The following is a 12,188-nucleotide window of genomic DNA, read 5'->3' as shown; positions in this document are numbered from 1 at the left end:
TGCGAGTGTGTCAACCAAAGAACTTTCCTCCACGATAGTCATTTTGTATTACTTGTAATCTGTCGTGCGGCAGGGTAGTATAATCGGCTGAGTGTTAGCCAAAGCAGCTATTGAGCCTTCCCTTGTGTATTGAAGATTGTTTTTTGATCTTTGTTTGCTTGAAGCTTGTAAACTAGCCACGAACTTGATGAAACCTCTCTTAAGCCTTGTAATAGTGTAGTGAATCTAATGGAAGACTCCGTAGCACCCCAAACTCAAGCTAGAAAACATGAGGAGCTTAGACAAATAGCTTAAGATCACCAATCCTCCGCGCGTTTGAATTTTGAAAACCTAACTCAAGGTCAATTGCTTTAAAAAAATGAATCCTAAATCTAAGGTCCCACCAAGTCACAAGGTTCCAACAAAACTATGGTTGTAGTTATTGTATTTTCTTTACAAAATTTGAATAAGCATTGATAGTACAAAAACGATTTTCTAATTTTTAAGCCACATATATTTAGATAGCTACATAATAATGGTGGTAAGAATAGTTATTTCAAAAAGATTCAAAGAATTGGCCGATTCTGATCCCGAGCTGAATTGAACTGAATCCGCCAATTTTTAACCGGCAAATGACTCGTGTCACAAAATATTAAAAATATAAAAACCACTCAAATGATTTTTAAAAAATAATTAAATTTCAGCTTGGTTTTGTATTGACTTTTAGCCGATTCAATACAATGCGAATAGGCTGATTCGCAATGATAGTGGCAACAATGATGCTATATGCTTTCGATAACCGTGTCTGACAGAATCAAAGCTTCAACAATGAATTTGTTTGGAGTCATGACCAAGTTTGATTTGGGCTTGGTGGGAGATATGAAGGGAGTGCAATAATGGTCTTCTTAACGACAATGACAAGAGGTTGGATGGATGTACATTGCATTTCACACGCAACCCAATCACACTTGTTTTATGTTGCACGTGTTGTATGGTCTAGCCATGATATCTCTTGGTTGGAATCCTCTCTTCGAGAGGGTGGTGTATGTTCTCCCCCGATGATTCACTGAATCCCACGTCTGTGTTCGGAGGTCTGAATGAGCACCATGGGGCTTGTATTCCCGTGTATGCTGACATCACTTAGCATTGGAGTCTGGTACGTGTGGTTGCAAAGACTTAAGTACTCTTTCTTGCTATTCTTCTCATAAAACGATGGTTTGAGAAAATGACAAAAATTCCCTTCATTTAAAAAAGAAAAAACAAATGGTTCAAAAAAAATGACAAACATGTCCTCCATCTAGAAAGTCGAGGATGATGTTGACTCTTCAAAGTCTACAGAGCAAAACAAACCTGAGCCATCAAAAATGTTTGTTTGAACTTTTCATCGTCATCTTCTTCTTCTTTCTTCTCCGTAAAACACTGTAAAACCCTTTCTCTCTCTCTCTAGAGAAGGAATCAAGGGAGGCAAAGAGTTCCCCCTAGAAAAGGCCATGAACATCAACCCTCTCACTCTCTCTCCCTTCTCTCTCTACTTTTGTGCACATTCAGCAGACGATCCTACATTGCTCCATCAAACATCGACTGACCTGCACACTGACTGTAGCATCGTTCAACTTGATGAGTTGTGGAGCTTGATTTAGAGTTTTTGCCCTTACAGAAGGAGGGTTTGGGGGCTCCTCCCAGCGTGGATAGCATCATTCAACTTGATGAGTTGTGGAGCCTGATTTAGAGTTTTTGCCTTTACAGGAGGGGGTCCGGGGGCTCCCCCCCCAAGCGTGGGTCTCGCTGCGCAGTCAACGGGTGGGGGGCTCGGGGGGCAGCGCCCCCCGGACCAAATTTTTTTGGGGCCTTATATAATTTTTTTTATTTTCTTTCCCTCTTTTAACTATCGAAAAAGAGCAATAAAGTGTTTTGTTTAATCGTAGGGCTCATGTTTCCTTCAGTTGTTTCTTGCTTGAGGTTTTTGTAACACCCCTTCCCATGATTTTTCTATTTTTCTTTTTCTATTTATTTCCCATGATTTTTTCAATGACTCCCCTACAGCGATTTTTAGTGTTGTCGGGTCTCCAACGAGCTTCACAGCGACTTATAGTGTTGTTCGGTCTTCCAACAATGATTTGTAGTATTGTCGAGCCTTCCTACAACGATTTGTAGTGTTTTCGAGTCTCCAACGAGCCCAACAACAATTTATAGTGTTATCCGGCCTCCCAACAGCGATTTGTAGTATTCTCGAACCTTCCTACAGCTATTTGTAGTATTTTCGTGTCTCCAACAAGACCCACAGCGATTTATAGTGTTATCCGGTCTTCCAACAACGATTTGCAGTGTCTTTTGCAAATCACTATAGCGATTTTTAGTGTTTTTGGGTCTCCATCGAGCCCTAGAGCGATTTATAGTGTTGTTGGATCTCACTATAGCGATTTGTAATGTCTTTCGTAAATCACTATAATGATTTGTAGTGTTATTTAGTAAGCAAATCGCTGTAAATCGCTACCCAAATTAGAACCAACTTATCAGGGTCATATCTCCCTAACCGGAGGTCATATTTCAAATCGCTTGATGTGCACAGAAGTAGAAAGAGAAGGGAGAGAGAGTGAGAGGGTTGATATTCATAGCCTTCTCCAGGGGGAACTCTTTGCCTCCCTTGATTTCTTCTCTAAAGAGAGAGAGAGTTTTATAGTGTTTTACGGAGAAGGAAGAAGAAGAAGATGACGATGAAAAGTTTAAACAAACATTTTTTATGGCCCAGGTTTGTTTCGTCGGATGACTATCGGATCGTCGACTCACCATCAGATCGCTGGATCACTATCTGCGAAACGATTAAGGTTCATTTCGATGCTACCCACACTGGGAGGAGCCCCCAAACCCCCCTCTTGTAAGGGCAAAAACTCTGAATCAGACTTAACAACTCATCAAGTTGAATGATGCTATCCACGCTGGGAGAAGCCCCCAAACCCTCCTCCTGTAAGGAAAAAAACTCTGAATCAGGCTTCACAACTCATCAAGTTGAATGATGCTATCCACGCTGGGAGGAGCCCCCAAACCCTCTTTTTGTAAGGGCAAAAACTCTGAATCAATCTTCACAACTCATCAAGTTGAATTATGCTACCCACGCTGGGAGGAGCCCTCAAACTCCTCTTCTGTAAGGGTAAAAACTTCGAATCAGGCTCCACAACTCTTCAAGTTGAATGATGCTACCCACGCTGGGAGGAGCCCCCAGACCCATCTTCTGTAAGGGTAAAAACTCTGAATCAGGATCCACAACTCATTTAGTTGAATGATGCTACCCACGCTGGGAGGAGCCCCCAAACCCTCCTCATGAAAGGGTAAAAACTCTGAATCAGGCTCCACAACAGTCAATGTGCGTGCAGGTCAATCGGTGCTTGATGGAACAATGTAGGATCTTCTGTTGGATGTGCACAGAAGCAGAAAGAGAAGGGAGAGAAAGAGAGAGAGGGTTGATGTTCATGGCCTCCTCCATGGGAGATTTCTTTCTCGGATAATCCTACAGTGCAGAGACTGAGTTTTAAATAATCATCTTCGGGGCACTTAAGTCTTTACAACCACTTCTTTTCTAGAATCATCATTTTTTTTTGCACCAATAGAGGAGAGGGTACTTAAGTCTTTGCAATCGCATCAAACTCCAACGCTAATTAATGCTGACAAACATGGGGATACAAGATGCAAATGCTTAAATACGTGGTGCTTTTTGGGACCCCAAGCATGAGATGCCCTGTTCGGGGGGTAACATATAACCTGCTTCGCCTCTCTTCTGGGTTCCTTTTATCAGGTAGTTTCTAACACTACCATCCTTATGTAAATTCTTTGTATTCATGACAGATTTCTTTTCGTCGTTTATGAATCTTGTTAATAATATTTTTTTCCTGTTTTCTCTCAAAAAAAAGAAATTCAACAAGTTCATGGACTATGTGTCGGCTTTTCTTTTACAGGCTTGCTGGGTTTAGGGAGATCCCTACCTGATCAATTATCAGAATATCATAATTACCAACATAAAATGAAAATCTGAGCGTTTATCTTTCCAGAGGAGATCACTTCTACTGGAATTTTTTTGTTCTTCGTAGGAGATGCAATTAATTAATCCTGAACTTGGTCAGTTTGCATGTGAACAAAAAAAGAACACAGCGTTGAAAGAATCCAAACCTGAGGAAAACGTAGGGCACTAATGTAGCCATGCATTCAATCATGGTTACGGGCTTGGACAAAAGTAGTTGTGGGCATCCTCCACCTCAACCTAATGGGTGATGCCCAAACAAGGAGGTGGTTGTGTGTGGGGACCAAATCCCAGCTCCACAACTACCCGGCAACACCACCTATTTATGGTCTGGTGTCACGATAACTACATTTTTCACCACCTCCTTTTTTTTTTTTTTGACGGCAGATCAGGTGCAATCACATTGTATACTTTAGTGTACTGCTGCACTTGATCCGACTTCCATCTTCTAATGGATCCCACAGCTGACAGGTTACAGCTGACAGGTTGTATTCCATAGTTGTAGGGCGGTCAGGACCAGCAAGCACACTCAAAGTGTACACTGTGATTGCACCTGATCCACCCTCCTTTTTCTCTGTCTCCACCACTGTTCTCTAGTGGAGGTGCCATTCGCTGCATAAACTAACGTCATGATGCATTTGTCGACATTAAAACATGACACTTGATAAAAAGTTGAGTTCCTCCCATCCTTTCCGTGACCTATTTTCTGTCCCCCGTATCTGAGAACACTTGTGGGTTGATTTGGCGGTGGCAATGCCAAGAAATGAATCTGGAAAGAATTGAGAGAAATCATTTTGTTTGGTAGTACCTTTCTAAAGGATTAATTTCAAGAGAGAAATCGTGCAGAATCCTTGTTATTGAAGGATTTGAAAAATCATCTCCTCTCCGTGAAAAAACTTCAGAACAAGGACTTGGAAGGAATCATTGATATTTTCGAAGAATGAAAAGCAGAATCCTTATCAAGGAAGTTCACAATTCCACCAATTTCTTTGTCTCAAACAATATAATGTAGAGATCGAAAACCAGGATCCTGGTTCCTCCCCGGTTCCTACATCCCAATTAAAACAGACCCTTAGGGGCCGTTTGCATGTCAAGGAAGGGGATGCCACGGCAACCCCTTCTTCTGTGGAAACGTCTGCCGCAGAAATGGAATCAGACCCCCCCCCCCTCCACGGAAACTGTTTCCATGGAAAACCCATGTCTTGAGAGTATTTTGGCACCCTTGTTGAGGGTTTTCGGTAGAAACGGTGGATTCCGCTGTTTGTGTTGTCACTGTAGGCCCTGCGGAAATGCACACCCGATGCATTTCTGTGGAAAAATGACCACTTTTCGTGCTCTTAGATCAAGTGAATAAGGAAACTGCAAGGCTGCCAACTTGTCATAATTAAAGCATGAATGTGAGTTCATAAAATTGGCTAAAATGACCAAAACCAATCCAAAACTGGCCTATTAGACTTTTTAAAAGAAAAAAAAAAAACTACAGAGGACGTTACATCTAGAGCAATAAATGGGAACATCTTTTGCTTAACGGCGGGTGGTTCGAATTTTCTCCTACAAGGCGCGCAGCTCATCAGATGGTCCCCCGGTATAAATGCGTGCCTCGTGGCTGTCCTTCAATGTTGCAATAAAGAAGCTGTATGGGGGGGTTGCTGAGTGACCCAGCAAAATTTAATGCTAAGAAGCTACGGTATGTAAGCAAATGGAGTTCATCCAGACTAGGCCCTCCACAACCCCAAAGTAAAGGGTCCAGCAGACATTCAAGCCAACTATTTAATGTATACAAGATGGCAACTCTTACCTGACTTTTCTACTTCCTACTAATTACGTACACACAGATGTCTGCTACTTGGCCTGCCCCATCTCCATATGCAATTATCTCATTAGTGGATTGCCTGCACGAGGAAGAAGATTCACAAACCCACCAAGATGTAGACATCCGCGCGATGAATCCCCCCCCCCACCACCACCACCACAATAAACAAGGGCCCCATCGATTTTGCTTCCTAATGAGAAAATTAAGACAAAGATAATTGAACCGGCCAAGGTGGTCACTGGTCAGTTGAAGGCTGTTCTTGAATCTTGATCCAGAACCTTACGACTTTGTAACGGAACTCCGAAAGTGACCAATACAATCATCATTGATCATGTTGGGATGGTTAGCATGCAGGGCTTTGGTTGGATCAAGAAGATTTCATTCCAATTTTGCCGAACAACTACTTGTGATGAATCTTGCTAGACTAATCGAGCTAGTCAGAGAAAGAGGGAGATTTTCAAATTATAGGAAACGCTCATCCAGTTAGTGGATTTCGCAACCCTGGGGTTAACACTAAATTGGCGACTTTTAAGAAGCAAGCACGGATCCACTTTCCCTGGTGAGGTGGCGGTTCTTAGGGGCGATCATCTTGGAAGTGATCGCTCCGATTATTAATGGATCCGCGCGTTTTTCCAAATCGTCTATTAATGTTATTCGGTGTGTGAACTGATAAAACATATATACCCCCATCATCAAAGACATCATAATATCAGTCTTCGACTGTTTGCTTGATGGGACGATGATGGCAGTACGAAGATTTGAAGTGGAAAATCTCTGTTTTCAGGAAGAACGGTTTGTAAACCCGAATTTTCACATTGCGAACCTAAAGAAACAAAGAAAGAGAGACAGCCAGCCTGAAAGGGAACTCACAGGAGAGAGGGGTGACTAACATCAATTCACACAAGGCTTACAGACAGTAATCCTCCATCATAGACTGCAATTTCACAAAAGAAAGATGAAAAAGAAGAAGAAAAATGAGCCCGAGCCTCAAGAGTAGTGGCCAGCACTTGTCAAACGGAGTATGGATCCGCTCCATGGACGGGAGTAGGAATGGAAGGTCCACCACCTCTTCTGGCTACCGGCCACAGCACATTCTTGACAGCCAATATTGGCAGGCACCCCTTCCCATCCGTGCTGCTCTTGCGGAGCAGCCCGAAGCGAAAAGGAGACGTTGGCGACCCGGCCGCGAACTCCAATTCTTCGTCGCAGGCGCCGGATGATGAAGATGAAGAGGTGGAAGACGAAAGCCTGGAGCGGCCATGGTGGCCCGCGCATGCTTTATGTGTTGGAGACTGCTTCTTCCATGGAGTGGTGAACTTGGGGAAGGCGATCTTGGAGACAATAGGAGATTTTAGTTGATTCCTTTGAGTTATAGGGGAGAGGAAGGAAGGAGGGGGCGTCAATGGTGGGATCTCCTCGTTGGAGACTGGCCTCTTGGGTGTGCCTGGTCTGGACTCCCACTGGAAGGGCACTTCCCCAGCTGCAACTCCATAGTACACCCTGCACGAGGTGTTGCCGTTGGAGGACTCCTTTGAAAGAAGCCTGTTGAAGAACTTGTCGTCTTTGTTGATATATAGCGACTTGTGTGGGGGTTCTAACTTGCTGGTAACCATTTCTACTATTTGGGGGACGCCAACAATTGGTATAGGAAGGTAAAGGCCTGCTGCAGCAGGAAGAAGATGAAGAGGCGACCGGAGCAATGACAGATTTGGCGGGTCTTTTGGCTCTGGGATAAACTTCCTGACAACATATATATAGAAGGTTAAAACTAGAGGGGTTAATTTACTAAATTAAGAGGGGCGATATCTTTATTAGTTAGCGCCTCTTTTAGATGGACTCTCATTTAAGAAGACCCTTCATTACTTTAATTGCAAGTGCACAGGGTTGATTTGAATGAGGTAGAAGCTGATGCGTTGTTGTTCGCGCCCCCCATCATGGAATTGTTATAGTCCACCGACCGGCCGGCCGGATCGGCCTTGTGTGTGATTAATGTAGGGCCCGTGACATCATGGAATGGGAACTCGAAAATAAACTTGACAAGCGACTATCGTTCTTGCATTTTTTATTTATTTATTAATCATGTGCTTATCTTTTTTATAACAAAAAACAAATGCAGATCCGCTCGAGGGTATTGACTGGCCATGAATCTCAAAAGATGGGCATCGACAGGGAGGACTGAGAAAATCACTTTCCCCTACGCTGGCGGTGTCTGAAGAGACAAACATGTTTTCTCAGGATTGAAAATCTCAAACAAGAACGACCATTAGAGATTCACTCAATAAACTTTATTAAAAATTAATCAAGATTATAACACCTATGTATATATAGTCTAACCTAAAGACTCGAAAGAATTAAGAGTCCCAAAAACAATAAGAATCTAAGAAATAAGAGTTACTTAAGAAATGAGAGTCCAAGAAAGAAGTACCCCTCTCTCTCTAAAGTGTTTCATATTTATCCTGCATATTTAGAGTTTAATTAGGTCTATTTAATTATCTTTTATGATTTTAAAAATTTTAGCTTGTGTGGAATCATGTCATTGATAAAATTCTAAAAATTTATCTCTAGTCTAATTATTTATTTATTTAATTTAATTGAGACTCTACCCTATACCCCCCATTTATAAATAAAGACCCTCTCTTTCTTTTCTATAACCCGTGTGAGTCTCAACTTTCACTGGAAGGCTACGTGCACCTTTGTAAGGACCCAAGCATTTCTAGCTTCATGACACTGTCTAGAGGTGTTGTTCATCCGAGTAATATGACTTAGTGTTTCTTTCCAACTATGATTCTGGTGGTCCAACCCCTTGCTGGTATTCAGATAGGTATATTTAAGCTAACACAACCTTTGAAGTTTTTCTGAATCGTCTCACAACCTAAAACTATTCGAAAACCCAAATCTGTACATATAGAGTGAGAGTTGTTTGTATACCGGGATAGTTCTGACTTTCAGAACCGACCTACACATATCCCAATGTCCCAACTTCTCTTCATACCTCCTTTCATGTCCCTAAAACCTCTTCTAACTCAACCAAGTCGTGGTTGAGCCCTTGACCCAGCCTTTCCCCCATAAAACCCAACTACCAAAACAAGCCTACCTAATTTAGGTGTTTAGTCCTATTTAGATTGTGTGCCATGCTTTTTAATCTCTTCACGTGTTTCAAACCATAAAACTATCCTAAACATCTACACACATCCCTAGATAGATCCTAGAGCTTCTGGTTCAGAACCAAAACCCTTGGATTCTGGATCACAAAGATCCAAATTGTTGGCTCTCGCCTATAACTTAAAGCTAGTTTGTGTATGCAGCCTATAACCCACTGTTTTCTGGATTGAAATTGCATGCTTGAAATTCGGGATACAATAGTTGGCATAGACATACAAACCAAACCGTATCACCAAAGCCTGAGAGAAAGTCTCCCAAGAGGGCATTCCCAACTGAGTCTCTAACTAACTCTACTAGTGGATTGCCTCTTCATGTGAATTGAGACAAAGATAACCCGATTTTCCTTTGGTATTTTGGAAATTTTAAAATATTGCTCGGCACAAAATAACCAGTTTGTGGGGTCCTCATCAGTGAACTTTGGGAAATCTAGCTAGGGCTGGCAAACAAAATAAGGCCCATTGGTGGATCCTGACTCTATACTATTCATGCTGGATTTCTCGGGACATATGCTGGATTTCTCGGGACATCCTGGGAAGATACCCTATGCTCTATTGTTCTAGAGAGAATCAAGAATCATAAGGACTTACTAAAACCGCTCATCTAGCTTCCTGTGCAACGCATCCATACGTTTGTTCACGTCCCTGAGGCCCTACCTCAACTTATTGATCATATCTTCAACCTGATCGTCGTGAACCTGAATCTCAGTGCAAAGTTAACCAATCAGATATTGGGCCCATGTTATCTTTGGAGTTTCCAAAGATGGCTATGGATTCAAGAAGCGTCTACCAACGACTCATGACCAAACAAAAGAACCCTTCACATGTACAACCTGTTAGGAAAGTTTTAAAATTGGTGATTTCTTTCCACCAAAAGTGCTTTAAAAGGTTTAGTCTCATATCTAAGAGAAATCAGTTTTTCTAGTGGTTTAAATACAAGCTTTGTCCTCAATTCTTTACTTTGGTAAGCATTGTGTCTTTGGGTGGCTTGCGGACGTTGTTGCGCATCGTGCAGCAATGCACGCGCACGCGCGCGTGTGTGCGCAAGGGCGCTTGAGGCGCAATGTGGCATTTTGATGGTGCACTTCGCACGCTCGCAGTGGTGCGAGGTGCATATGAGGCGCAAATATCCGTTTTGATTTTTCGATTTTGAGATATCTGACCGTTTGAAAGGTTTTAATAGCATTTATATTGACTTTAAGGCACTTTGTGACTATTGGACGGTTTTGAAGGCCTTTGATTGACAGTCAAAGGTGGGTGACTGTTCAGGTACCTTTTCGTCCTATTTTCAAACTGTCAGATTTATGGCCATTAATCTCATTTATCGCAAAACATTTTAGCCTCTCTAAAAGTCTATAAATATCTTTTATTTTCATCTTTTGAAGACATCAGAATTTCTGACTCTCCAGTTTTCTCCTTTCTTTCTTCTCAGTTTGGCTTGCAGAGTTCATGTGTGGGAGAGGTCATCTGTTCTTGCGAAGCAGTGACTCTCTTGAGGTTCAAGCCTAGTTGTATCCTGGGAACTCAGTCGTAACAAAACCCTTTTTCGCATCTTCAGAATTTTTGGAGTAGGGCGATTGAAGTTCTAAAGATAGCGATCTTAAGAACGTGCCTCTAGGCTTGAAATCTCTTTTCTGAAATCCATTTTTCACAAGGTTGGAGTAACAATTTTAGAACTTCAATATGGCCTCTGGTTTGACATCCAACTCCATCAATCTACTTAGCCGTGACCTTGGAAAACTCGATCGATTTGATGGGTCAAACTTCAAGCGGTGGCAATCAAATGTATCTTTTTTGCTGTCTGAGCTGCATATCGACTATGTCCTCAAAAAGCCCTGTCCCACTGTCATTGCTGGAGAAGTTGAGACAGAATAACAGAAGAAAGAGCGAGAGAAGTGGCATACTGACAACTACAGATGCAAAGGGCATATTTTGAACACTTTAGTTGATTCTCTCTTTGACCTGTATTCACCATTGGAGTCGGCTGAAGAGTTGTGGAATGCTCTCGAGATCAAGTACAATGCAGAAGATGCTGGTAACAAAAGGTTTATCGTAGATCAGTATGTTAATTTTTCTATTGTTGATGATAAGCCGATACTTGCTCAAATTCATGAGATGCAAATTCTGGCCTATAAGATCAAAGGAGAAGGTATGTATCTTGATGATGACTTCCAAGTTGCTGTCATCATTGGAAAACTGTCGGATTCCTGGAAAGAATATAGGAATCACCTAAAACATAAAAATGAGAAAATCACTTTAGATGGTCTTCTTAAGGACATCCAAATTGAGGAGGAGACTCGTCTTCGTGACAAAAAGAATTCGAGTCCTAAAGAAGGTTATCCTAAAGTAAATTTTGTTAGTAACAAGGGTGGCAAAATCATGAAAACCCAGAAAATAAAAAAGAATTTCGTGAAAGGGAACAAGCCAACGGATAAAAAGAAAATTAGTTGCTATGTTTGTGGCAAGTTTGGCCATTTTGCTAGAGAGTGCAGAGAACAGAAGATGATTGATCCTAAGCCAAATAAGTCAAAAGAGAGGCTTGTTGTTGTAATATCTGAAACCTTTATGGTGGCTGCAAATAAGGACGGGTACCTGGATACTGGAAGCACTGTTCATATGGCAAACGACAGAAACTTGTTTAAGTCGTATGAAGTAGTGGGGGAGGGATGCAATCTCTTTATGGAAAACTCTTCCTTAACTAAAGTGCTGGGAAAAGGGAGTGTGAAAATTAAGTTCACCTCCGGGAAAGTCCTAACACTTGAGAATGTCCACTATGCTTCAGAATTTCGAAAAAATTTAATCTCTGCAGATCTACTGTCACAAAATGGCTTTAAGATTGTTATTGAGTATGGGATTGTAATTGTGACCAAAGGAAAAACTTTTGTAGGAAAAGGGTTTGCCACTGGTGGTATGTTCAAGATAAGCATAAATGAAGCTACTACTTCTGTTTATATGGTTGACTCCTATTTTCTTTGGCATTCAATATTATAACATATAAATTCTCGTTGCATTTATAATATGAATAACTTTGGTCTTCTTCCTTGTCATGTTAGAATAGAACATAAACATAAGTGTGAGACATGCATTCAAACTAAACCAACTAGACTCTTGTTTCCTAGTGTAGAAAAGAATTATAAATTGCTTGAATTAGTGCATTTTGATGTGTGTACGATAGATAATGTTTTAAGTCGTGGTGGCAATAGGTACTTCATTACCTTTATAAATG

The 12,188-nt window shown here is 41.5% G+C and overlaps 1 protein-coding gene across 1 annotated transcript; it reads right to left on the bottom strand.

Annotated features, from left to right (window-relative positions):
* Positions 1 to 6,600: 6,600 nt before the first annotated feature.
* LOC149823485 (uncharacterized) lies at positions 6,601 to 7,526 on the bottom strand. The gene has a single exon (XM_090020061.1). The coding sequence runs from the start codon at positions 7,415 to 7,417 to the stop codon at positions 6,815 to 6,817; it is 603 nt and encodes a 200-aa protein (XP_089876187.1). The 5' UTR covers positions 7,418 to 7,526; the 3' UTR covers positions 6,601 to 6,814.
* Positions 7,527 to 12,188: the final 4,662 nt, after the last annotated feature.

This window comes from Nuphar pumila, chromosome 10 (assembly GCF_984573655.1).
Source record: "Nuphar pumila chromosome 10, dmNupPumi1.hap1.1, whole genome shotgun sequence".
Taxonomy (NCBI): domain Eukaryota; kingdom Viridiplantae; phylum Streptophyta; class Magnoliopsida; order Nymphaeales; family Nymphaeaceae; genus Nuphar; species Nuphar pumila.
Note: the sequence above shows the minus strand (reverse complement) of the source record. Positions and strands in the feature narration are given on the sequence as shown.